General features: G+C 44.4%; 1 protein-coding gene across 1 annotated transcript in view; it reads right to left on the reverse strand.

Annotated features, from left to right (window-relative positions):
• Window positions 1–24459, reverse strand: part of LOC307112554 (guanylate cyclase 2G-like) — a gene marked incomplete at both ends in the record, with an annotated part of 40571 nt that extends 16112 nt beyond the window's left edge. Inside the window, 12 exons of the mRNA XM_079793272.1 lie at window positions 3940–4011; window positions 4762–4866; window positions 5603–5686; window positions 7167–7304; window positions 9574–9737; window positions 10415–10524; window positions 11641–11776; window positions 13418–13562; window positions 14917–15102; window positions 19946–20055; window positions 22074–22422; window positions 24076–24459. Coding sequence (XP_079649398.1) covers window positions 3940–4011; window positions 4762–4866; window positions 5603–5686; window positions 7167–7304; window positions 9574–9737; window positions 10415–10524; window positions 11641–11776; window positions 13418–13562; window positions 14917–15102; window positions 19946–20055; window positions 22074–22422; window positions 24076–24459 — 1983 coding nt within the window. The remainder of the gene's footprint in view (window positions 1–3939; window positions 4012–4761; window positions 4867–5602; window positions 5687–7166; window positions 7305–9573; window positions 9738–10414; window positions 10525–11640; window positions 11777–13417; window positions 13563–14916; window positions 15103–19945; window positions 20056–22073; window positions 22423–24075) is intronic.
• Between the last annotated feature and the right edge of the window lie 3076 nt (window positions 24460–27535).

Below are 27535 nucleotides of genomic sequence, written 5' to 3' on the forward strand. Positions count from 1 at the left end.
ACTGAGCCAAACCAGTCAGGGCAAACTTTTTTTTTTTTTTAAGGAAAGGCAGTGATTGTTCTCATCCAGCAAGGAGATGAGGGAGGGTAGGGGTGTGTCTTTCCATGGGCAGAGAGGGGTTTAAAGAAAAGCCTAGAGTTGAGGAGGGAAACAATTGTTTGGGAAGGACAGGGAAAGGAAGAGATCAACTTGGAAAATGAGAACTGTCACATTTGAAACATGGTTAGAGAGGCAGATGTTGGCATTTCTCTGATAGTTGCAAGGACAGACCTAGAAGGAGTGAAATGAAGGTTAAGGGAAACGGCTGACTGCATGTCAGAAGCCAACCATCATGGTTTGGGGACATGGAGGGCCCACTGTTGCCATTTTGGCTCTTTATTTCCTTACTTTCCTCAAAGGCTTCAATGAAGAAGCATTTAAATAATAGTCATTCAACATTGCCTGTTTCTTGGACTTAAAAATACTGACCTAAAGGACCTCTATATCTTTAATCTGAATCTCTGAATCACTTATTTTCAGAATTCTTTGTTTGGGAGCTGGGAGAAAACTGACAACTCAGTATGTCCCAGGCACAGGGCTGTCGTAGAGCTGATTTACCTGTTTCGGGCTGGGTAGCCTGGGCCTTCTCACACCTGCCTCAGCCATGAGGTTTCAGAGCAAGAGCAAAAAGGACAACACCTCTTTCTCAAGGCTTTTACTGGAACTTTTCTTAAGTTTAGAGTGCTAACCTTATGCCAGGTAGCCATCTAAGTTCCCTACTTAAACTAGCTCATGTAACACCTAGTGAACCGCAGAGGTCAGGAGTATGATCGTCAACCTCCTTTTGCAGATGAGAAAAGAGAGAAATGAACTTGACCCGGGTCACACAGCCGGCCAGCAGTGGAGCTGGGTTAGGAATTCTGCAGTGTGATTCCCAAGCCCAGCCCCTCAACCAGCTGATCCTCTGCTGATAAAAGAAGGCTGTGAAGGGCAGAGGGTGAGAAGTGATTATTTTAGACATGAGGTTCCAGGAACATTCATACTGTAATATGGATTCATGATGAACAAATAAGCAACCATAAACCTTTTTTTTTTTTTTGAGACTTACTTTGCACTATGCATTGAAGTACTTGGAACAGGGGACCTAATACAAGTTCTCTATCATGTTTAGCCTTTGCTGGGATAGGTAATATCCTCCTTCTCTGTTTCACAACAAGGAAACTTGGGGTTTTAAACTACTCCCAAGGAGTGGATGCAGAGCTAGGATAGAAACCAGGCTGTGTTACCTATAAAGCCCAACTACTTCTAAACCACTAGATTTTACTGTTCCCGGCACCCTAAATGATTGTGGAGGAATTCTCTTAACACCCTTATACAAGGACAGCCAGGTTCAAATGAATCTTAAGCCCAGCTGAGAAGGAAGTGAAGTCACCCATGGGCGTGGCCACGAGGAGGCACTGGCCATCAAGGTTCCAGGAAGGGCTCCTGAATGGACTACTACACCCAGAGACAGGGTCCTCGGACCTCTTGGGCACCAGCTCAGGGACTCACCTCTGCCTCCAGCAGTGATGACAGGCTGAGTCACTGTCCCACTTCAGCAAGAGCCCTAAGCCAATACTACATTAGCAATACAGGCTGATACAGAAAGCAATAAGGAAACTTGCAGGCCAGTGAGTATCCCATCCTTGTCCCCTGACCCCCGAAAGTCAGGAAGGCATATTCCTTTATCGTTGTGGCTTGTTTGTGTTCTGCGATAATAGAGTTGAATCGCATGTTGGAAGTACAACTCGCTCAACTAACCCTGGCTGAGGGGCCTGGCTGGAGCTGCCTCTGGAATTTCTCCAGGAAGGCTCCAACTAGCCAGGTCTGGGCTTGAAATCTGGGGAGGAATTATTTTTATGATTAATATGTGGTGGCCAGAAACACAATCTGACCCACAGAGGTTGGCCCAGTGCCTGGGTTCATGTCAGGTCACCCATGGCAAGCTCTAAGAGGCTGCAGTGAATTGTGTTACTTTTAGTCCCCTTTCAAGGAATGCTGGCAGAGTAACTGGCCTCAAAGTGCCCTGATCTAGGTCACTGTGACCTCCTTAACCAGTCCCATCCTGTGCACACTCCATTTCTAGGGAAAGCGATCCTTCCAAAACAAGGTGCCAAGGTGTCCTTCTGGCTTAGAGTAGGGGATAGACTCAGTAACCTAAGGTAGCTGATGCCACCTGGGAGATTTCCCCCTTTAATTATCATTCTCACCCACCCCAGCATTTCTCCAGAGAAACCTTTGGCTTAATGCTTCTTGAAAACCAAATGGTGACACTGGAAAGGCTAAATCTATTGGGCATTCAGACTTTGGTGAGTGAATTCTTCACATCCAATATAAATGATGTTGGCTGTTTTGAAAGGGGGCAGGAACCAGATCATTGGAAGTCTAGCATACTTCCCTGGGTTTGCTGCAGGAAGAGAAATGTGGGTGAAGGGAAGGGGAGAGGATCCAGAGTAGGAGAGGATGCCATGTCATATTCTTCTATTTTATAACTGTACCACCACCATGTAAATAATTTATAACTGTACCACCACCACCAATATCAATAATTGTATATGTGCATTTCCTGTGTGTTTTTTTCTCTAGCTAGATTTTAAGCCATTTCAAATTAGAAACAAGTCATTGTTTTCTTGCAAAAGTGCCCAGAGTGAGATAAATCATTAACAGATGCTCCATAAAGTTTACTGAAATAACAGTGTTGGCTCAGTGTTGTCCATAGAGACCCAATCACAAGGAAACCAGCAAGGTTTCTGTTTGTCTAACTTGCTTCCCATTAAGGCCCAGGAAATCGAAGTCTCACAGACCATTAAGACTCAGCTCCTTAAACAAAGAGCAATTAAATCCATGAGCAATAAAAGACTTTGGATGTCAACAGACCAACCTCATCCATTAACCCACATGGAGGCTGAGGTCCAGAGAGGGAACCAAAAGTCAAAGTCACTCAAGGAATCACAGCCTTATACCCCAGAAGGACAGAGTTTTTGTTTCACCTTTGTATCCCTCACAACACCAGAATGGGTCTTGCCCACAGGAATCCATTGGTTGATGGATGGACTGTTGATTGAGAGATGATGACCAGCCCTGCTGGTTGTCGGACTGAGGGGCTCCCTCACCAGAACCCAACCCCAGGTCATTGACTTGGTCCTCTCTTAGGATAAAACAGATGCAGTGAGGTTAGAAAGAACAGCCATATTTTAGCCCAGGTTGAGAACGTCAGTCTCGGGTACCTAATGACATAGCCCATCTGACTTATCTCCCATCTATGAAATGGGACTAATAATAGGTCTACCTTATATTTTGTTGTGAAAATTAAGTAAATTAATATATACAGAGTGCTAGAAAGTATTGGGGCCAAAGAAAGCTCTAAATATATTTTAGCCATTATTATTATTATTATCCCCCTTTTTACAGCCACCTCAGCCCCCTTTGCCCAAAGTAAAGATTCTGCCTGTATATATAAATTCACAGATTTGCACCCCCTGTATAACAGCTTTGTGGTTATTATGGCACTGATCCCCATTTTCTGGGGAAAGGAATCGGGGACTAGGGAAAAGGAAGTAGTATTAGGAATCCTTCAGCTTGCCTTATGATCTAGCAATTAGATTTTCTTTGGGCAAAAAGTTCTGTCGTAAAATGTAAGTACCCTGCTCTTTTCTGGTTGGGTAAACATAGCATCCCTTCTAACTTTAGTATAAAATATTTTTTACTCTCTTGATATTTACTTGAGGTCAGGGAGAGAGAAAAGAATGGGAAATCTGATTGAAGTGGTAGATTTTAGAAGTGGGATCGCTTTGTTTGAAGAGGAGATCTGAGAAGAACCTGAATTTTGGGGAAAGATTACAGTTTGATTTAATTCAAGACACAGAACAATTCAAAAATACCATGGTATTTGTTCTTTGCATAAGCTTATGTTATACTCACATTGACTATGTCATATGCAAATGAGAGCTTGAATATCCAATCCATTTCATTATTTGAATTTCTCAAAACATCCTGAAAAACAGTTATTTAAAATAGCACCAGGGATTCAACCTGAAGCACAGTCAGCTTCTTATGTTAAATGGGTTTGGTTCTATTACATTGGATGATTTTTGTTGCTGTTGTTGTTAATCCTGTTGATTTTTAGGGAGAGAGGGAAAGACAGAGAGAAATATCAATGTGAAAGAAACACATCAATTGGTTGCCTCCTGGATGAGCCCCCACCAGGCCCGGGCTGGGTAGGAGCCTATAACAAAGGTATGTGCCCTTGACCAGAATCGAACCTGAAACCCTTTGGTCCACAGGCTGACAAACCAGCGAGGTCTACATTGGGTGTTTTTGACCAGAACTCATACAACCTGAGACAGAGCCAAAAAAATGTCCCCGGAAATATCATCACCTGACTCAATAGTGAGAAAGTTACGCAGTCTTGAGTTTTATAAACACTTCCTTATTCTTGACATAAAGCAGATGGTCACATCCCATAGGTAGTATGGGATGTGACCCAGGAATGCAATTCAGGAGCAGCTGTGACAGCTAAGGAGACAAAACCAAGCCCAGCCATTTTCCATCCAGAACAAAGGAAACCAGATACTTGGCAACTCCACTGCTAAACTGATCCCCTGCAGGCAGCCCAACAGGATAATTCAGGTCTTGCAATTAGACTAGAGAGGAACTGTTCTTGGATGAAGGAGCAAAAGCACTGAAAGTTCTTCAATAGCTGCTGCTAATTAAACCTAAGGTAAGATTTCCTATTGTACTTACCTTAAGACTTCCCTTTTTGCAATACTGAGTGATAATGCAGATGTTGGGTGCTTCTGTGCAGACACCGAAGAAGGGAACAATGTTTTCGTGCCTTAATTCATACACCTGAACATAATAATGGTAGTAATAGCTTATGATTATAGTATGTCCTCTGTGTTAGGGATTATGCTATGTGCTTTACATACTTTCAGTTAATTCTCACAAAGACCCTGGGAGGTGAGAACTATATAGCTGCTCCCATTTTACAGATGAGAAAACTAATGCTCAAAAGGTTAAGTAACATGTTGAAGATCATACCACTTGCTAGTGGCAGAGTTGAGAGGCAAATCCAGGCAGTCTGCCTCCAGCATATAAACAAGAGGAATGATCAAAGTTGAACCTTAGCCTGGGCATTAAATGAAATCACGTCACAGTAAATAGACCCAGCCCTGCTTCCTGGTGTTGATGGCTGTCAATGCCAGTGTGTGGGCCAGGATGGATCACAGATTTGGAGTAAGAAGTCCCAATAAACTTGACTTCCTCCGAGGACCAGGTTCAAGGGAGGTGAGCAGCCATCACAGATACAAAGAATGAAGATGCAGAATTAAGGCCAGGGAGAATTCAGGGAAATGAGCAAGGCTAGGAAGGATCCCAGGCTGGGGGTGCCTGAGTCAGGGCAAAAAATCTTAGGTCTAAAGTCTGGGCTGTCAGGGGTGAGGGTGGTAGGCCAAGTTAAGGGAAGCTGCTTTCCACCCATGCTCCTTTGGACTGGGGCCACGCCCACTCCAGGTGGGAACAGGAAGCTGGCAAGGAGGGTCTGAAAACAGCGCAGCTTTGTCTCCTCCCAGGGTGGGGACCTCACCAGCCGGATTTCCTGCAGCACAGAGGGCTTCCTGATCCTGACTTCTGCTTGGTCACCAACATAGCAGATGGCCACATAGTTTCCCTGGAACCAGAGACAAAGCAGAATGTTCTAACTCAAGGTGATCCAGAAAAAGCTCTACTCAGAAAGAGCTGGGGGGGGGGGGGGGGCGCGGGGCGGGGGCAGGAAGACTGGGAAGAAGTCAGCCTATGAAAAGGGTCATGAAACTCCTCACTGCCCAAAGCAGCCCTAGAGTGGCGCTGTGCTAGGTCCAGGCGCTGAGCCAGCTGCTCAACACAAGAACTTATTGAACAGGCATCGCAGTCCTGCAATGATTAGCCCACTCCCCGATGGGATCGCTGACGTTAGGTTACCCGTCCAAGGTCACACATTTGTGGGGAGTTCAGCCAGAATGGGAACATCTGATTCCACACTACACTTTTTCTATTATACAACAATGTCTCTTTATCATTCAGAGGAATAGTGAGTAGAGGTCATAAGAGTCAATACCAGTTCAAAGGCCATTTCTAACACTTACTACCTACATAACCTCGAGCAAGGGATTTAACCTCTCCAAGCCTTTATGTCCTCATCTGTACAATGAAGATTAAAAGTAAGACCTATCTCACGGGGCTGTTGTGAGGATTAAATCTTAAAATACGTGAACACTGTTAACTCAGTGCCTGGCATAGACAGCCGTAGTGGTATGGTAGAGAGGGTGAGAGGGGGCAGGCGGGAGCTACGCTGCCAGCTTTGGTAGCTGCTGGTTTATATGTAGAAGCATCCATACCCATGACTGATCCATCAGTGCTAAAGTACCAAAAATGAAATAACCCATGCTCTAGGACTATACTGTCCAATAATATAGCCACTACCTCTATGATGCCAATTACGTAAAAGTTACATAAAATTTGAAATTCAGTGCCTCAGTCACACTAATGTTTGAGTCACATGATGGTAAGGGCTACCATGCTGGACTGAGGCAGTTTGGACTATTACTATAGTCATAGAAAGTTCTATTTGGCAAAAATGAGTCTAACATAGAAGCCAGCATAGGGACCACCTGGGAGTTCGTTAAAGGAAATGCATAGTCTCAGGCCCTGCCCCAGACCTGCTGAACCAGAAGCTGCAATTTTTTGTTGTTGTTGTTAATCCTCACCCGAGGATATTTGATCCACCGATTTTTAGAGAGAGTGGAAGGGATGGGGAGAGACAGAGAGAGAGAGAGAAACATCGATGCCATACATGACCCAACCAGGGCCTGGGGATCGAGCTTGCAACCCAGGTACATGCCCTTGACTGGAATCGAACCTGGGATCCTACCGTCCGAGGACCAAAGCTCTATCCACTGAGCAAAACCAGCTAGGGCCAGAACCCGCATTTTAACAAGAGCCTCCAAGGATTCATAGGCACATGAAGGTTGAGAAACATGAGTTTGGAGTCAGAAGGCTACCTGGCGTTTACCTGGAGACTCCCTCCTATTTGGAACACCCTGGGCGAAGGGACATGCAGAGAATGGGACAGAGACACACCCTTCATGCGGCCGCCTTGCTCTCAAAAGTACCTCGTAAAGCCCTACTGGGGCATGGAAGAGTGCTTCCCCCTGCTGACTCTGGACAAAGGAGCTGAAGTCCCCAGACATCTTCACACTAGACTCGTGGCTGTTGTTCTCTCTTGACAAAGGTGTGCCCCTCCGGGGTGGCTGTAAGACAGGACACATCCAGATGCTCCCAATAGCAGGAGCAAGTAATGGAGAGACTGCGCATTTTTGTAGATGAGGAAAATGAGTATCAAGGTCGCACAGTTTATGAGAGCATCAGGACTCGAACCCTGATCTCTCTGACCGTAGGTGTGAGTGCCTGACTGCTACACGCATCACTCTTGTGCCTGTACCACCATGGGCAGTGCCATGGCTAACAGGGCAGGCTCTGGGTCAGACTAAGTTCAAGTTCTGGCTCTGGCACCTAACTACATGTGTGACCTGATGTGGGAGCTATTTTCCTAAATAAGCATCTAACCCTGTTACCTCTTTGTGTAATACCCCCATCACCTTCCAACACCTAGAACAGGGGCGGGAACCTTTTTTTCTGCTAAAGGTTATTTGGATATCTATGTAACAACATTCTCAGGCCATACAAAATCATCAACTTAAAAATTAGCCTGATATATTTGGTCAAACGTTTAATTAACTCACCCCTAATGCCTTGGCGGAGTCCGACCGAATGATACTGTGGGACTTATACGGCCCAAGAAATGGACATTCCCCACCCATGATCTAGAGAATGTCTTTAAAGCTAAGGAACATTGTTTTTCAAGAAGAGTCTTTCCCGGAACCCTAATGTAGAAACCAGGGGATCAGAGCTGCTTTGGTTGAAGGGGGAAGAGAAGGGCTGAGAATTCCTCCTACCACACCTGTTCCCTTAATCTAATATTCAGCCCATGACCAGACCAGTGAGCCCAGAGCCCTCAGGGACATTTGAAAATGACTTACTAATAAACCTCATTCTCCTGGTCTTAGTATGTTGGAGTCTCCCTGGCTTGGTACCTGCCAAGTCACCTTTTTTTTTTTTTTAATGACATACTCTTTTATTGAACGAACAGTATATGCAAGAATACCAATGAAAGGAAACTAATTCTACAAACTGCAATTCTAAAACTAAAATCAATATAACAGGAACAAAATATACATATCATGAGAGAGATGTTTGATCTTGACCCATAATGCATTCTTTATCTTTTCAATGAACCTAAATGTCTGTTAGAACAAAACTGTATTCTTTGGTCTAACTTTGGTGCTTTTTAAGAAAACAACTACATTCTAGATAGAATTTTTTGTTTTTTGCTTTGAGATATTTATGTTTCACACATCTGTCCTGATACATAGATTCTAATTCAATAGGAGCTCGACATACCCTGTTATTCTCTTAATATCTTAAATAGCATGTACTCCTGAGCAAGTTCTAGCTGAAATTGTAAAATTGCTTATCTTTGAAATAAAATTTATTTCAGTTGTGGGTTTTTAATTAATTGAGCCGAAAGGAAAATTGACACCCCCCTTCTTTGTCCCCCAGGAACAAAGAACTCTTGTTAAAGAATAGAAACTCAAGTCTATCTTTCTAGACTAAAGAACATTTCTTACTAACATTTCTACTAAGGTAATACATGCTCCAGAATAAGGAGCTTGCAAAGATCACAGTATTTGATATCAATAATAAAAAACAAAAAAAAAGGAAAGGAAGAAAAGACACCTGAAAATTTCCAGCTAAAATATGCATAAAAGACAGTCATGGCAATACTTTTTGAAATTATGCAAATGTTACATACTTATCAAATAATATCATGTTTCTACAATGTGTGCCAAACCTCGCAGCCCTGAGCACCCCACACCGGGAAATACCCTGTGACACTTCTCTACTGGTCACTTCTAGCAAACCCACTCTTCCCAAATGTCACCTCTTCTCTGAAGCCTTCCCAATGCTGAGACACTGAATCCCCTCCGTCTCATTGTACAGACACCTCTCTGATCACTTGCCTCCCCTCAGTGCATCCCATGCCATGAGCTGTTTGGCCTACAGTACATGTGCCACCCATGTGTGTTGAGCAAATGAGCCTTATTATCTTAGTCATCAGTAGATTAAAGGAGTTAATGTGGTTTTGAAGATAACTAGATGCTTTCCATAAAACAGCTTTAATATTTGAGCTTACACCACAGGGTAACAGATGTGAAGGGAACTTTAGGGACCACCTGATCATTCTAAGTATTCAGTAACTGAGGCCAGACATGATGTTCCCAGATATTCAGCAAGGAAATGGTAGGCCTAGAGCCAGAACTCAGGGCCTGAGACTCTCTGTTAAGTGCTCACTTTATAAATGAGTCGGCCTCTGTTCTCATAAGCTCCCAGAGGAGGTCCCTTCCACAAATCACCAGAAGTTGGCAGGAAAGTGGACATCTGGGCCAAGTGTGGCCTTACCTTGTCCTGGGGCAGAATAGTGATGGCATGATAATCGATCTGCCACCAAATGTCTCTATTTTGCCTCTGCAGCTTTCCCTTCTGCATCCTTAAAATCAGACCTATGATGGCAGTTCCCAAGACAGTGACCAGGAAGGTCATCAGGAGAATCATAACAGTCACACCTGGAGGACACAGACATATCATTACTCAGGCTGCCTAAGAGCAGAAGTGAGAACATCCCTGTCCAGCCTGGCCCTGCCAAGCAGATGCCTCAAAGGCCACCTAGGCATGGCTCTTCCAGGAATGCTTTCTGACCGTCCTCTGGTTCCCATGGCAACTGCACTCACTTCTTCCTCTGTATAGACACTTTCATTGTACAGAAATAATAGTCAGGACTTCTAATACCACCACCACATTTTATTATTAAGCATTTACTATGTCCTCTCCTCATGGTTGTTTCTCAGGTATGATCCATCTAATTCCAGGACGGGACCACACTCGGGCAACACTCCCCTGTCCAGACTTTCTACCTCCTTAGAAATGAAGTTCCTGAGCTTCGAATCTCAGGAGCTGGGTTTCCCTAGAACAGAGGTTCCTAACAGGGCAGGCGGGTGATGCTGCCTCCCTAGGGGATATTGGTAACATCTGGAGATATTTGGGTGGTTCCAACTAGAGGCTGCCACTGGCATCTAATGGGTGGAGGCAGGGATGCTGCTAAGCAGCCTCCAAAGCATAGGACAGCCCCCCGCCCTCAACAACAAAGATTATCCCACCCAACATGTCAATAGTGCTGTCACTATTGAAAAGCCCTGCTATGGAGAATCCTTTCCTGCTACCTTCTCCAGGAGCCCTTACTGACCTGTGAAAGCAAGCTCACTTTTACAGAGCTCATTGTTAAATCCACAGCCAGGTCTGTCTGCAGCAAGGGAGCCATGGGGCCAAGTAATAGTGGAGAAATTCCTCACGGGTCTTCAAAAACAAAGAAGGAGGAGGAGGAGGAGGAGGAGGAGGAGGAGGAGGAGGAGGAGGAGGAGGAGGAGAAAGGTCAGTGCCCATTTCATTTATTCTATTTGTCTCTACCTCAGGTATAGCAAGGACAAATGAAATACCCATGTCATTTGCAAAAAGTAGGCCTTGGTCTCTTAATTCAAATGTCCACTGACCCATCCAATTTTCCCACCTCACCCAGGCTCTTCGAATCCAGCCTCCAGGTAATCTAATTCATGGGAAAGCAATATCTTTTTGCAGAGTAGAACCACTGATTCAATCTTTTGATGTGAACCATGTCATTTCTGATTTAAAAGATGGTGTGCCAATTCTCCAGTGTTGCTGGGACTTGCTCCCGTGTTTGATAGAAGCAAATCTTGTTATACAGCACCTTGACATTTCACAGAGCAAAACATCTCCCCCTGCGTGGAGGGTGCCTGTTTCCACAATCCTGAAGACCTAGTCCTCCATGGTTAGTTTATTTCCTGGGCCAACCCATTTTGACACATTAAAATTCCTTAAGAGTAGGAGAGGAAAAAGTGTCAGATCAGATCTACACTGGGGGTGGTGACGGTGGAGGCAGGTAGAAATTGAATTAAGCTTTAGGTTTCCTTTCAGTTTGCTCAATTATAGCTGAGTGATGAAAACAGAGACTTTTTCCAGAGCTTCCTGGGTACCAGGTCCTGCTGTCCACAGGGCTCTCTGTTTTGGAGGCAGGCTGACTGGAGGAGTCTGTTTCCCTGACTGAGCTCCCATCCCTCTAGGGGGCGCTGTGCTCCACCACCACCCTGGTCCAGGGCCTCTCTCTGAGACCATGGGCCAGGTGATGTTGCTGGAGCAGCAGAGGAAGCCTGGGCCGCTGCGGAGGTGCAATTAGAAGATAGTGTGAGGACTTGGAAGTGGCTGAGCTAATCCCACAATCAAGGGCAAGATCACCTTAAAGACCCAAAGTCAATCCTTCAGAGCGCACCAGGCAATGTGCAGTGGATTCTAGGAGCTGGATCCCAAACTGGTCTTCCAGCGAAGCCCCCAGCCCCCCTCGCCTTCCAGTTCCCTTCCTGCAGCATGCTCTAAAGTTTAAGAAACATCCCCCAGTACCTGATTTCTTTCTGATAGCAGTCGTAGCGAAGAACAGGAAGGAAGAGGGACCTGTTGCTGGATTTCTGTAGGGCATAGACTGAGTAATCCATACACCTTTCTCCCTGGGAGTCCACAAACACTGGGCCGGTGACTCCTGAAAAGAGAGGAGACTGCAAGTGGTTAAGGAGAGAAAAAGAGGGACTCGTGACTCGAACTCAGACCAGCCAAGCCCCCTCCCCAGCAGCCACCGAAAGCAGCATGAGTTTTTTGCCGTTTCAGGGAATCTGAGAGTCAAGGAGGAGAGTGGGGGGGAAAAGGTCAGTGGTGGTACCTTGGTGGGGCTCAAGGGCCGCTTGGGACAGGCAGATGTGTTCTGTTAGGCCTATGCTTTTTTAAAAAAAAGTTTCCAACTGAAACCCAAGATTTATGCTTCTTAAGAACAATCATATGTGATCAAAAAAGGCCAAATAAACATGGAGGCAGCTGCTGGGACTGGGGACAGCTGCCTCCTCCAGGTGCTACAATCCTCCTCCTCCCCACCTGCAGGCCCTGAGGGCTGAGTTTTCAAGCTTTGTTCTTCCCTTTCCTCCCAGTTTTGGTTTGTGCCCAGGCATTGGCCTGGCACTCAGTCCTGGTCCCTGTGTTCTTTGTTCTCACGTAGGATGTGGTCAACCTCATGCATAAAACACACATCCGAGATCCTGGAGGAGTCAAGTTCAGCTCTTCCACACCCCAAACTAGAGCCCATGGTCTGACACAGGATTTACTGCTGATTTGTTCCCCCTGGAAACAGGACACACAATTACCATCTATTAAGCACCTATTATGTGCCCGGCATGTGGGGGTCACAGTGATTTCACACACCTAGTCCCAGGGGACCCTGCAGAACAGGGGCCACAATCCACTCCTAACAAGCAGGGCTTGGAGGCAAGACCCCTAGATAAGCAGCCACCATTGAATGAGCACATCCTGTAGGAAATTTGTGATCTTAGACAAGTACATAGCCTTTCTACCCCAGGTTTACTCACCTGTGTACTATAATACAGGTAGTAATAGTACTGCTAACTGATGGCGTGTATAAGGATTAAGTGGGATAGCATGCAGAAGCTCTTGGCACCCAGCTTGCTTTAAGGTAAGCCCTTAATAAATGCTGGCTATTATTATTCCATGTGGCAGGAGGTATTATCTGTGTCTTACAAAATGAGAAAACGGGAGTACAGAAAGATGACATAGTTGATCAGCTCCCAGGGTGATTTCAAAACAGTTCACGTCCAAGTCCAAGCTTATCCTCGCCCTGACAAGGAAAGTCAAATGGGATTGGCCCCATCTTTAGAGATGGAGAGTCATGAACGAGGCCAGGGCACCATCAGAGAGGGATGGCATGGGAAGGAGCATGGAAGTAACCCCAAGAGGCAGGTCCCACTCTCTTGAGTTTTATTCTTGGTGGACCAGTTTGAAAGCAGCTGTGGGAGGGACTCTCTGGGGAGGAGGAAGGGATAAGATGCCCCAGAGGCCCCCTCAGCTGGTCTGGGCAGCCTTTTGTATAAAGCTGGAAGAGTGGACTGTGGCTGCTGGGAGGTTTAACCTCAAATCCCCTCCCCTCCCCCTCCCCACCCCTCCCCCCCTTTCTGGAAGTCTGGAATCTCCACGAGAAAGAGGAAATCTATCTCAGTGTGAGGCAGGTCCTAAATGAGGCCTTAAACCACATGTTCTATTGCTCAGAGCACCACTGACAGGAGAGGTAGGCCTGAGTTCTGACCCTCCCACCCTCCACCCCCGCGATCAAGCCACTTACCCTGCAATGTAGTCTGATTAAAACCTTTCAGAGTGCTGACCAGCTGGCGTCCATCCCGGAAATCTCTTCCAGCCTTGATCATGAATTTCACAGTCTGAGCATAGAGCAGGACCGAGTCATGAAGGTAGGCAGAGTAAGGGCTCACCTTCAAGGAGGGAAGCAAATACTGGGTGTAAATAGGCCCACAGCCTCCTCAGTCACAGCCCATGGCTCAGTTAGGAGGAATTTTTCTCCATCATCTTAACGGTATAACATGTTCTCCATCCATTCCACTGGGGAGGGCCCTCTGCGTGCCCGAACATGGGCTATTGAACCCGGACATCACAATCTTCACTTTTCCTCTTTAGGCTCATTTTCCCAATTAGATCACATGATCCTTTAGGTTGGGAACAGCTCTTTAGGCCATAGGCAGGTGGGCATATGGTTTAATTGAAAGCGGGTAGATTTTGGAGCCAGACTGGCTTTTCTACTTACTGGCTATGAAATTTGGGATAAGTTCCATAACCTCTCTGAATCTCATCTCTCTTATTTATAAAATGGGAGAAAGCCACTGTCCTGGTGAGTAGAAGCACAGTTTAATGAGGCAGGATATTCTACTTATTGTGCTACCTGGCACATAGTAGGTCTTTAATACATGTTCTTGTCTGTTCATTTAGCCAACAAACATGCAAGTGCCCTCTAAAAGGTAGGCACATAGAACCTGGTACAAAGCTGATACTTAATAGACAATTTCCCGAATATTCATTGATTGATTATCTTTCCTTGTGTGTTAGGATCCACAATCGGCCACCTTATTCCTAATGGAACCCCTGTCATGAGTGACCTGCCACAGGAAGTAGCTCCAGCTCTGGCCCATGGTCTCTCTGTAACAAATTCTCTGTGGGTATCAGACATTTGCCCCATCAGCCCACACACACTGGGACTACCCATTGGCTGATCCTCTCTCTCCTGACTTCTCCCTGTTTCAGACCATCTGATTGCCTTGACCTGTTCTAGCTCCACATTTCTGACTGCTCCATTCAGGTTCTCAATCCTGGGAAACGAAAGGACATTGTCATGGTCTGAGTACCACTGGTTTCTATTCTATTGCTTCTATGTGCTATGTTATTATGTACTCAAAACCACAGGCTGGAGGAAGATGTCATTATCAGTCCCACTTTTCACGTGAAGAGACTGAGGTGTAGGGCGGTTGAGGAATTCACCCCAAGGTTCCACAGATAGTAAATAGTAGCATTAGGATGGAGCCCGGATCTCTGACTCCAAAAGCCATTCAGTAACCCAATAACCTCTGTCCTCCTCTGCAGTCCAGGGGTGCAGACTTCATAAGACAGCAGCAGACCACTGTTTATGCTCAGCTGTGGAGGATGAGGAAGTATGTGTGTATTGGGGGGGGGAGGGGTAAAGAAGAAGAGAAGTAAGAGGGAGAATATTAAAGCCAAACACAAATATCCTCAGAAAAGGGAAGGCAGGGACCTGTGCAGTGAGACCCTATCTCAGACCTGCTCCTCTGCAGAGATGGAGCTGTGGAAAGGTGGCCCCCTCAGCCTTTGGTAGACTTCTTGTCGGAAGCCTTCCTCTCCAGGACCTTCTCCGGAGGAGCTGGGGGTGATGACAAGCACAGACTCATAGATGGTGGGGAAGTGTGTCCCATTCTGATTTGTTAATATCTCCTTCCAAAAACTGTCCTGCAATATAATGAAATCAGTGTGGTCATTCTGTTGGATATACTCTGAGCACAGAAATGCGTCAAGTCATGGTTGAAATTGAACTTCTACATCCTAATCCTGGGAAACACAATGACTCCAGAAGGCCTGTCTTCAAAGGCCCACATTTTCTAGCTGGCATCGAAGCAGTGAGAAGAAAGCCAAATCCTATAGAATAAAAGGCTAATATGCAAATTGTCCCCTCGACCAGGAGTTCGACCAGCAGGCAGGGCGGCCAACCACCCATGTCCCCTCCCCCTGGCCAGGCTGGCCGGACCACACCTATGCACGAATTCATGCACCGGGCCTCTAATCCTATCTAATAATAGAGTAACATGTAAATTACCATCACTCTGCTACGCCCACAATTGGGCGGCGGGAGGCTGGGGGGCGGGACTCGGGGTGGCCTATCCGGCCATTGAGAGGCACAGATCCGCTGCCACTGAGGGGGGCTACCCTGCTGTTGAGAGGCGGAGGGGGCGGAATTCCCGCCCCCTGTGCCTCTCAACGGCCAGATCTGCTGCCGCTGAGGGGGCCTGCCGCGGACACCCAGCTGCGCCTCTCAACAGCAGGGAAGCCAGGTCTCTTCGGCAGCCCCCCTCAGCGGCCGTTGAGAAGCGCAGGGGGCGGGAGGGCGGGAGTCCCGCCCCCTGCACCTGTCAACAGCAGGGTAGCCCCCCTCAGCGGCCGCGGACCATCAAAAGTGGGGGAGCTGGGTGCCTGTCTGCTCCGGCACCAGGCCTTTCAGAAGCCTCCGCCGAGCCAGAGGCTTCTGAAAGGCCTGGTGCACCAGCGACAGGCACCCAGCTCCACCGCGAAAAGCGAAATCATGTAGGGGACCCTACACGTGCATGATTCAATCATGCACTGGGCCTCTAGTAAATAAATAAATAAATAAATAAATAAATAAATAAATAAATAAATAACAAGCAGACATGGAACATTCTCTAGTATAGACCACATGCTAGAATGAAAAACAAGTCAAAATTGCCCAGTGGTTAAGCATCAACCTATGAACCAGGAGGTCATAGTTCCATTTGCAGTCAGGACACATGCCTGGGTTGAAGGCTCAATCCCCAGTGAGGGGTGTGCAGGAGGCAGCTGATCAGTGATTCTCTCTCATCATTGATGTCTCTCTCTCTCTCTCTCTCTCTCTCCCCTTCTCTCTAAAAATCAATAAAATATACATATTTTTAAAAAGTCAAAATTAATTTAAGAAGAAATCATATCAAGCATCTTCTCTGACCACAATGGTATGAAACTAGAAATCAATTACAAGAAAAAACAATCCTGAAAAACACACAAACACATGGAAGCTAAATAACATGTTACTAAACAATGAATGGGTTAACAATGAGATCAAGAAAGAAATCAAAAGATACTTTGAGGAAAATGAACATGAAAACACAACAAACTGAAATCTATGGGACAGTGAAAGCAGTCTTAAGAGGGAAATTCATAGCAATACAGGACTACCTTAAGAAACAGGAAAAATCTCAAATAAACATTCTAATTTTATACATAAAGGAACTAGAAAAGGAACAACAAAGCCCAAAATGAGTAGAAAAAATAATAATAAAGATCAGGGCAAAAATAAACAGAGTTTTAAAAAAAACAATACAAAAGATTGATGAAACCAAGAGCTGATTTTTAAAAAGATAAACAAGATTGATAAGCCTTTAACCAGACTCACCAAAAAGAAAAAAGAAAAGAGGACCCAAATAAATAAAATCAGAAATGAAAAAAGAGAAATGACAGCTGACACTACAAAGTTTATAAAGAATTCATACAACTCAACACCAACCCCCACTCCACACCCCCCCCCCCCCGCCCGCTGCCCCCAAAAAATTCAATTAAAAAATGGGGAAAAACCTGAAGAGACACTTTTTCAAAGAGAACATAGAGATGGTCAATAGATATATGAAAAGATATTCAACATCACTAATCACCAGAGAAATGCAAATTAAAACTACAATGAGATATCACCTCACACCTATCAGAATAGCTATCATCAACAATTTCATAAATGGCAAGTGTTGGCAAGGATGTGGAGAAAAGGGAACCCTCATGCACTGTTGGTGGGAATGCAGACTGGTGCAGCCACTGTGAAAACAATATGGAGATTTCTAAAATAATTAAAAATTATGAGCCAGCCATGAAGACAGAAGAGAAGCAGTCCAGAGATGGAAGACGCTGATGTGGCCTTCCCATACTAGCAGTTAGCAGCTGTGCATCACTGCAGGTTGCCCAGGACCAAACCAGAGAGAGTCGGACCTGCATTACCACCATTTGTCCACCATCCAGAACTGTAATGTCAGTGCTGACATGTACACATAAGGAACTGTTGGACATTGAAATTGGGTCTCAAAAGAACTGTTGGCCCAGAAAGAAACTCACTACAGACTGATTCATTTGCCTGTCACCATAACCATTATTGTTTGTCTCATTTTCGGTTCTTATAAGTGTATTTCTAATAGCACATGATCTCACTCATCTAGGGGGAACAATGAACAACATAGATTGATGAACAAGAACAGACCCAGAAACAAGGAGGCATGGATCAGACTGTCGGGCCTCAGAGGGAGGGTAGGGAAGGGTGGGGGTAAAGGGGAGAGATCAACCAAAGGACTTGTGTGCAAGCATATGAGCCTAACCAGCGGTTAAGGACAACAGGGGGGTGGGGGCATGTGTGGGGAGGGGTGTGGTGTGGGAATGGGGGGATGAGGACAAATATGTGATACCTTAATCAATAAAGAAATTTAAAAATAAATAAATAAATAAATAAAATAAAAATTATGAGCCAGCAATTCCACTTCTGAGTATATATTTGAAGAAATCTAAACCATAATTTGAAAAGATATATACACCCCTATGTTATTATTTACAAGAGTCAAGATATGAAAGCAACCTAAGTACCCATAAATAGACAGGGTGATGAAAAAAGTGATGGTACATGTATACAATTACTGGCCATAAAAAAATTGAACTCTTACTATTTGTGAAAATATGGATGGACCTATGCTAAATGAAATCAGTGTGAGACAAAGATAGACAAATACCATATGATTTCACTTATATGTGAAATCTAAAGAACAAAATAAATGAACAAACAAAACAGAAACATACTCATAGGTACAGAAAATAGACTGATGGTTGCCAGATAGGAGGTTGGTTGCGGGGGCTGGATAGAAAAGGTAAAGGGATTAAGAAGTACAAATTGGTAGTTACAAAATAATCATGGGGATGTAAAATACAGCATAGGAAATATAGTCAATAATATTGTATTAACTATGTATGGTTCCAGGTGGGTACTAGAATTATCAGGGGGATCACTTTGTAAATTATATAACTGTCAGACTTTTATGCTATACATCTGGAATTAATCCTATATAATAAAAAGCTAATATGCAAATTAGCCAAATGGCGGAACGACTAGTCGCTATGACATGCACTGACCATCAGGGGGCGGGGGCAGACACTCAATGCAGCAGCTGGCCCCTGGTGGTCAGTGCACTCCCACAGGGGGAGCACTGCTCAGCCAGAAGTCCTAAGCGGGGCTCACAGCTGGCGAGTGCAGCAGAGGTGGTGGAAGCCTCTCCTGCCTCTGAGGCAGCGCTAAGGATGTCCAACTGCCATCAGTCAGACATCTCCCAAGGATTCCTGGACTGTGAGAGGGCATAGGCCGGGCTGAGGGACCCCCCACCACATGAGTGCATAAATTTCGTGCACCGGGCCTCTTGTATAAATTAATATTGAATGTCAACTGTAATTAAAAGGTAAAATTAAAAAGATAAAAGAAATCTGGAACATTGTTATATATCTTCCTTTACTCTTTTGCCCCATTTCAACTTCTTAGGATCATTTAAAAAAACTCATTTTAGGAAGATAAAACTGCTGGGAAAATTACACAGTGTGTCCATATCTAAATGCAAGTGGCTTTTTCCAAAAGCCTGCTAGTGTAGAGTTATGTTTAAATGTACAGACTCTGAGGCCAGCCCCTGGGGTTTAAATACCAGCTCTCCCTCTTACTAGTCATGTGGCCTTGGCAAGTTATTTTACCTCTCAGGACTCTGGTTTCCTCATCTGTAAAACACAGTAAATAAAAGTATCTCCCCACAGAGTGGTGTGAGCTGACATGACTTTTAGCATCTCAAGTGCTCAAAGGGCTCTGTCCCAGAGTCCAGAAGACCTGGTTTGGAAGACCAGCTATGCTCCTCAGGAGCTCTGAGATCTTGAATAAAGTATCTTACTTCTCCAAACCTCAATATTTTATCTGTAATTTTGAATACTGATAAGATCTACCTTACAAGGCTCTTGGGAATATTAAGTGCAACAGCGCATGTAAAATGTGTAACTCGTTCTTCACGGGAGGCACCTGGTACATTTTAGCCATTCCTATCATGACCAAACGAACCAAGTCACCCAAGAATGGCCTCACCCACCAGTATGTTGGTCTCTCCAGACCTTTCTGAGGACTCCCAACAGGGACACAAGGAGGTGGCCGTGAAAGAAAGTGGGAGCCACCTGTATTTGAGAGTTCTTAGGGGAGGTCTCAGCTACATGCTAAGAGTGACAGATCCTCCTCAGCTGGTGTAGGCTGACAGACTATCAAGGCCTGGATCAACCACTCACTAACTGGGCAAGAGAACTCTGGGTAAGTTCTTCCAGCTCAGGCCCAGTCTCCCAACTTTAGGATGAGGGCACAAGAATGCCTGCCTCTTAGGGTTGTGGTGAGTCTTCAGTGAGCTAATGCATCTGGCACATAGCCAGTGCTCCATACTCGTTACCTCTTGCAGGAGCCATTTGGGGGTTCATTGGCACCCACCTCCAACCGCTGCAAAACGACGAAGACAAATTCTCCTGTGTGGAGTCCCAGGTTCTCTGCAGCCAGCAGAATGATTTTTGCATCCTCTGAACTGCAGATTAAGATAATAACTGTAAGAGGGGAAAAACACAGAGTCAGCCAATTGCACATGATCATATGCTTTTTAAAGTCTAGCCTGAATCTGCTCCCAATGAGACATGCACTTTTTCTTTCCCTGAGCATGCTTCTGGAAAGAGGAATGTCGGAACTATCCCCAGAGCATAGCACCAGCAGTGCACCTACTGGCAGATTTACCCTATGAACTGAAGTCTTGGCTGCAGCTCTCTCCAAAACTACAAGTCAAAAAGGTTAAGACCACTTCTGTGCTCCCATTTCTCTGTTTCATTGGCTCTGAACAATAGATCTGGCTTGTTAATCACCAGCCACACAGAAGGCATTGAAGGAGGACCTAGAATTAGGAGCACCTAGACTATCTAGGTGGAATGGCTGGGGGGGGGGGGGGGGGGCGGGGGCGGGGGGAAGAGGGGAGTTCTATGGTACTTTTCTTCCATTTAAACACATCAGCATGCATTTTGAGGACACACAAATGATATAAATGAGGTAAATTATAATGTATTTATCTGAGCTCCAACCATGTGCCAAGCACTGTGTTAACTAAGGACAGGATACAGCAATGAGCAAGGCAGAAGGCTCCTACCCTCAGGGAGCTGACAGTCAGGCAGACAGTATACCAGTGAATCATGGGGGAAGGGGGCGGGTAACAGGGTTGTGGGTGGCACTGCAGGCCAAGATCAGCAAGTCCCAAAGTGCCAAAGCTATAAAGGCTTAGTTTATTAAAGAACAGAAAGGAGTCATGTACTAATGCAGCTAGAAAATAGAGCCTTATGCCTGGCCATTGTGGCTCAGTGGTTGAGCATTGACCCACAGTTCGATTCCCAGTCAGGAGACATGCCCAGGTTGTGGGCTCAATCCCCAGTAAAGGGCATGCAGGAGGCAGCCTATTGATGATTCTCTCTCATCATTGATATTTCTATCTCTCTCTCCTTCCCTCTTCCTCTCTGCAATCAATAAAAACACATTTTTTAAAAAGAAAAGAGCCTTATAAACACCAAAAAAAGAGTAATTGATATCATATGTTGCCCAGTTACTATGTTCAGACACAGTGCTAAGGACTTTACAGGCATGACTTTATGCAATCCTTACTTTCCTATGAGGTAGGCAGTTGATGACTATCTTCATTTTCTAGATAAGGTATCTGAGGCCTAGAGAGGTAAAGGTATTTTCCCAGGATCACACAGCTAGAAAGTATTAGAGGTTGGTCCCAAACCTAGGCTGTCTTTCTCCAGAGCCCATGCTCTGAACAACAGCCCAAGTCCAGGACCCAACCCACCTGGAATATGCTTCCAGAGCTTAGTCATCTATAATAATAAAAGGGTAGCCGAAACCAGTTTGGCTTAGTGGATAGAGTGTCGGCCTGCGGACTGAAAGGTCCCAGGTTCGATTCCGGTCAAGGGCATGTACATTGGTTGTGGGCACATCCCCGGTAGGGGTTGTGCAGGAGGCAGCTGGTCGATGTTTCTCTCTCATCGATGTTTCTAGCTCTCTATCCCTCTCCCTTCCTCTCTGTAAAAAAAATCAATAAAATATATTTAAAAAATAAAATAAAATAAATAATAAAAGGGTAATATGCTAATTAGACCAGTGTCATTCTGTTCGTCCTTCCTGACAAAGCCAGGGCCGGAGGGAAGCCAGCCTGGGTCCCAGGTGCCTGCGGGAGGCCTGAAGGAAGCCAGTCTGTGTCCCAGGTGCCTGCGGGAAGCCTGGGTCCTGGGTGCCAGAGGGAAGCTGGTGCCGGCAGCCGGGGAAAGGAAGGCCTACTTTTGCACGGATTTTCGTGCATCAGGCCTCTAGTTGAATCATAACACTATAGCATACAGGATTTCGCTTTAGATTAAAAATAGTTGGTGATGGTGATATTGACCCAAAAGGAAAATTGTTTTTAAGTATCATTAACTTTGTACCCTATTTCTATCTGCTTTTTTACACCCAAAGAAAAATAAAGGGTTTCTATCTGCTCTTCCTATTTGTCTCTCCAAACATAAGCAATAGAAGATTATTTTCTACTTACCCCTGGCAGTTGCTGACATGTTCCTAAGATTCTCTTGCAGGAGGGCTGGATCATTGTTGGTATATCTGATCCTGGCAGTGATGGTGAAATGGGATTTGAGTTCATTCTCTACAACCCTCCACAGCTCATCCACTCTATCCCAGGAGGAAGTCCCAGAGTGTCCTCCAAACATCCCGATGTGTTTCCAGCCCAGGTACTGGAGAGTTTTCTGGAGCACATCACCAAGTTCATGCATGGGTGGCACAAGCTTCACATAGGTATCATACAAGAAGTCATTCTCCAATGTTGCTGTTTGACCAACAAAGTCAAACACGGGGATATTCCACTCAGAAGCCAGCAAACCAATAACCTTGAAAGTAACCAAAAGGATGACTTTTCATAATTGAGTTTATGCTACACTCAAACTCCATTGTGAGATATCTGCATAAATTTTTAATTCAGTGACTCTATGGGTCATGCTGGAGCCTGTCTTTTGGAATATTGATGATAATGTCTTGTAGCCAACGTGAGGATGCAAGACCTCAGAGGACAAGAATAATGATGATATACACTAAGTGGCCAGATTATTATGATCTCTGAACGTATAATAATCTGACCACCCAGTATATATATACTAGAGGCCCGGTGCATGAATTCATGCATGGGTAGGGTCCAGCCAGCTTGGCCAGGGGGAGGGGACATGGGCGGTTGGCAGGCCTACCTGCTGGTCGAACTTCTGGTCAAGGGGACAATTTGCATATTAGCCTTTTATTATATAGGATATACACTGAGTGGCCAGATTATTATGCGCTCAGAGATCATAATAATCTGGCCACTCAGTGTATGTGCCAAGCACTTTGCTAAGAGCTTACACATATCATCTCAATTCTTACAACATTTCTATGAGGTAGGTATTATCATTACCCTATTTTATAGATGAAAAACATAGGAACACAGAGATGTAAGTTACAAAGCTAACAAATAGTAGAGCAGGATTGGAATACAGACAGTATGAACCCAAAGCCCACAGTCATAGCTACTACTCATTCTCTTAGTGTTTCTTTCTTAATTTGTTCCTTATTCATTTCTCATTCATTTTTCAGACCTTGCTCTTAAAGAAGTTTATGGTCTATTACAGGATCTAAGACATACAAAAATAGCTACTAGATTTCAATATACCATTCACTATAGACAATAGATTTGTAAGAGTTTAGAAAAGTAAGAAATTACTTTTGATTTGGGAATTAGGGATGTAGAGGTGAGGATGGAGAGGTGAAGAAAGGCTCTATGGCATTTGAGCTTGACTGAAAAATGGGTAGGCTTTGGACAGTGTGTGTCAAATGGGGAATTTCAGGAGAAAACAAAATTCTAATTAAAACATGAACTTAATTCTACTGCACCCACTAATGATAGTTTCGCAGTATTTTTGAGAGTGAGAATTGTGATGCTCCTTCCTATTTAGGCTTTGCATCAACACCTAAGCATAAGCTACCCAAGGACTTCCAGAAAATTAATCCCATAAGCTAAACAGATACAAGTCATTGGTGTCTCTCAGTTGCTTGCCCAGCTTATTACAATCAGTCCTACTCTCTTCTTTCTCACTTACTTTTACCGTCACTGAATAATTTCTTACACACACCAAGGGAAAACTTACACAAAGATATTTTTCAATTAAAAATTAAGCATTAATTTTCTTCTTAATTTTTCTGAGCCATGTGGCTGACAGCATTAAAATAAAAAATAAGTCTATGTACAACAATACCAAGCCCAAATGGTCAACAAGTTTGTTAGTGAGCATCAACAACTTACAATTATTGATTTGAAAGGCTTTCTTGAAAGAGAATGTTGGCTGTTTTAATTACGTGGTCTAATTACATATCCAAAAAAAATGGTACCCAAGACTTACATATTATTATTTTAATAACGCCACCTTTGTCAAGGGCTTATTCAAATCTGTCCCATCATCTTTAAAGACCACCCCTTTCAATGGAAACTCAGCCAGAGTTTCTAGAAGGTTGTATACCTCTGCTGCTTCTGGGCATGCTGGTACAAACAGGGCAGAAATCTGTTCTCTCTGGACCTGGTTGGTGAAAACAGCAAGAAACTCCTTGATGCTGCAGGTTGAGTTGGTGTAAGTGAACTCCCAGCTGAAGTTTCCAAGGTCCGTGGGCTCTGAGTTGACCTTGTCCATGGCAATCTGGAGGCCTGCGCCCAGCCTTTGCACACTGAATGGGTGGGAGATGTTCCAGGGAGCCTGGAAGCCCACAGTGAGTTTAGCAGCCTCAAGCCGAGTCACCAACACACTGGCAAAGAGTATCAGAACTAGTATTGGGTGGGCATCATGGCATGCAACCCCCAAACAGAGCCCAGATCGAAGTGGGGCCTCAACACCTGCCCAGGGAGCCATGGATAGTGCCTAACACCGGAATCGCTGCAAAACTCAGAGAGGCTCAGCCTCCTGACCACTCATGCCAGGAGCATAAATGATAGTGCAGAGTTCCCTGAGGACCACAGCTTGGTTTCTATTCAGTGCCATTAATTAGCCGAAACCTTTTCTTTTCAGAATCTGTCCTAACACATCTAGAAGCAGCATTCTTGCAGAAATAGGCTTGGGCAAAGCATTGACGAGGTCCTGGTCATTGACCCAGTGACACCACTGACAAATGTTACGGTCCTGGGAAAAGCATAGAACCCCACTCACCCCCAGCCCCAGGATCCCTCTCTGCTACATAACTAAGAATTATGGGAACTACTCAAGTGTGGCCTGGGCTGAAATTCCGACTCTACCATATATTAGTTGTGTGGCCTAGGACATGTTACTTCCTCCCCTATGCCTTCATCTCCTGATAGATAAAATGGGAGTTAAACTATAATGAGGTCTTCCCCAAAGTAACATGGTAAAGATTAAATGAAATCATACAAGTCAAGCATTCAGCACAATGCCTGGGCAAAGAGAGCCACCTCTCCATGCTAGATAATGTTGATAATGATGGTGACAATGATTGATGATGTTGACTTCATAATAATGATAATTATCATTCACTACATTAATCTTATAATTTTTCTAGAACAAGTGAGCTAATGGCTATGAGAGGGTTTACTCACCCTGGCCTAGGACACTAGGGAGAAGCTTTTAATGAATGAACACTTACACTCAAAGCTTGATCTAAGGACCACCTACATCAGTCTCTCCTGATGGTTAAAAATACAGATTCCAGGGCCCTACTCCAGACCCTCTGAACCAGTCTTAGGTTTACTCTGAAAATCTGCAATTAACAAACTCATTACCCCTACCTACACTAAAGTTGGAGAAGCTCTGATATAATCTGAAGTAAGAAGAGAAAAAGAAGAGCTGATAACTATTCTCTACTCCTCTTCCTTCAGTAGCAAGCCCCAGAGTGGGATTACTGAGCCTTAGGCTCATCTAAGGGGGCCATTTCTAACCCTCTGGATTCCAGGAATTGCTTTTCACCATAACTTCTTCTTCATAGAGCTTCAGATTCTCTCTCTCCTCTACTAGGACAGTTTGGCATCTGTTTGTAAAGTCTCCGGAGTCTAAAGATATCCTTGATCTAATCCTAGGCAGAATTCCATGGCCTTTTTTTTTTTTGCTCAGATGCTTACCATATATATGTGACCTTAAGCAAGTCAGTTTAATCCATGCCTTAGTTTTCTCAACTTCAGAATTAGTTTAACAATGCAATTATGTAATTACCTAGCACAGTGCCTCATGTTTAGAAGGAATTCAGTAAAGGAGCACTCCCAATGGGTGTGTCATTGCATAAATCATGATCTCAAAACTAGGATTCTGGGAACAATATGTTATTATACATTCTGTATCCCCTCTCCCCTCCCATATATAAACATCTTAAAATGTGTACTCCTGCTCTGTTTACATGTTTTCTTTCTCTGAGGATCTTTGAGGTCAAGTGACTATGTGTGTCCCTCTTTGGATCCTCAGATGTAGCATAGTTGGGGGCCTTTATATATACAAATTAATATTAATCATGATAAGTATAAGTTGTTGTGTTGTTTCTTTGTATTCCTAAGTGCTTACATGTGAACATGGTCAAAGCCAGAAGAAAATACTGCCGGTGGTCAGCATTGGCGAGCCTTTAAGAAACAGACATACACTGCTGGTGGGCGTGGATAGCTGGTTTTTCAATATGCACCCAAAGCCTTAAAATATATGGATCTTTGACTTAGAAATCCCAATTTTGGAGATTTATCCAGAACAAATAAGATTGTATGATAAGATTTTACTACACTGGCTTTTTTTCTTTTTAACAGTCAAAAATTAGACACAACTTTTATGTCTAACAGCAAGGACCTGAATAAATAACATATAATTAATCTATATGAATGAGGACCAGGCAGTCACTAAAAATGAGTGAATTTAGCCCTACCTGGTTTGGCTCAGTGGATAGAGTGTTGGCCTGTGTACTCAAGGGTCTTGGGTTCAATTCCGGTCAAAAGCACATCCCCGGGTTGTGGGCTTGATCCCCAGTGAGGGGCGTGCAGGAGGCAGTTGATCAATGGTTCTCTTTCATCATTGATGTTTCTATCTCTCTCTCTCTTTCCCTTCCTCTCTGAAATCAATAAAAATATTTTTTAAAAATGAGTGAATTTATACACTTAAGTCACTACATATTAATTGAGGAAGGACACTATACAATGACATATATAGTGTTCCATTTTTATTGTTTTTTTTAAAGCACACAAAGTTGCATAGCAAAGATGACATACACTGAGCTCTATGATGGGAACTATGAGTATGTTTTCTTCTCTTTGCTTTTATCTTAATCTTCATATTTTTTGTCTTAATGTCTGCAATAAGGAAGAAAAGTAAAAGTTTTTATTAGAAACAAACCCTGAACATACAGACGAGCATGAGTGGAGAGAAAACATGGGGGTTAAACTCATGCAGTCTGGATTCTCAGGTCAGGAGCTGCTCACGCTGGCAAGGTCACACTGGGAGGCATTTAGCTTACCTCTGCAGGCACTAATTATTCTCTGTGGAGTTCAGCCCACCTCCATTTTACCATTGCCCTCAGAGATGGAGAGAGACAGTGATGCTGTGGTCCAGGTAATGACGATCACTTGGAAACCGTTACTATAGTAACAGGCCCACCCACTTTGTACCAAGTCCTTCATTGACTAGAGTGGAAATGCCTGAGATTAAAACCAATTTAGTGGGATTTGCAGGGACTGTGGCTGCTGGAGACAGCATGATATTCTCCACTTTCTTTTCTAGTCCTCTCTCCTCCTAGGAGATTCTCATGCCTATAAGTTACCAGGAGCACGGTGGTTGAGGGGAGAGGCCATGTTGTTTCATCCAACAATGCTTTTGGACAAACGTATGTCCAGCAGACATGCAGGAGCTGTTCCCTATGTTGGTCGGGATGGTCCTTTGATTCTTAGCTACTTTATCCCATCCCTGCTTCCTGAAGACTATTACAGAGGGAGGGTTCCTTCTGTCTAAG

This window comes from Cnephaeus nilssonii (genome assembly GCF_951640355.1).
Source record: "Cnephaeus nilssonii genome assembly, chromosome: 16".
Lineage (NCBI taxonomy): Eukaryota > Metazoa > Chordata > Mammalia > Chiroptera > Vespertilionidae > Cnephaeus > Cnephaeus nilssonii.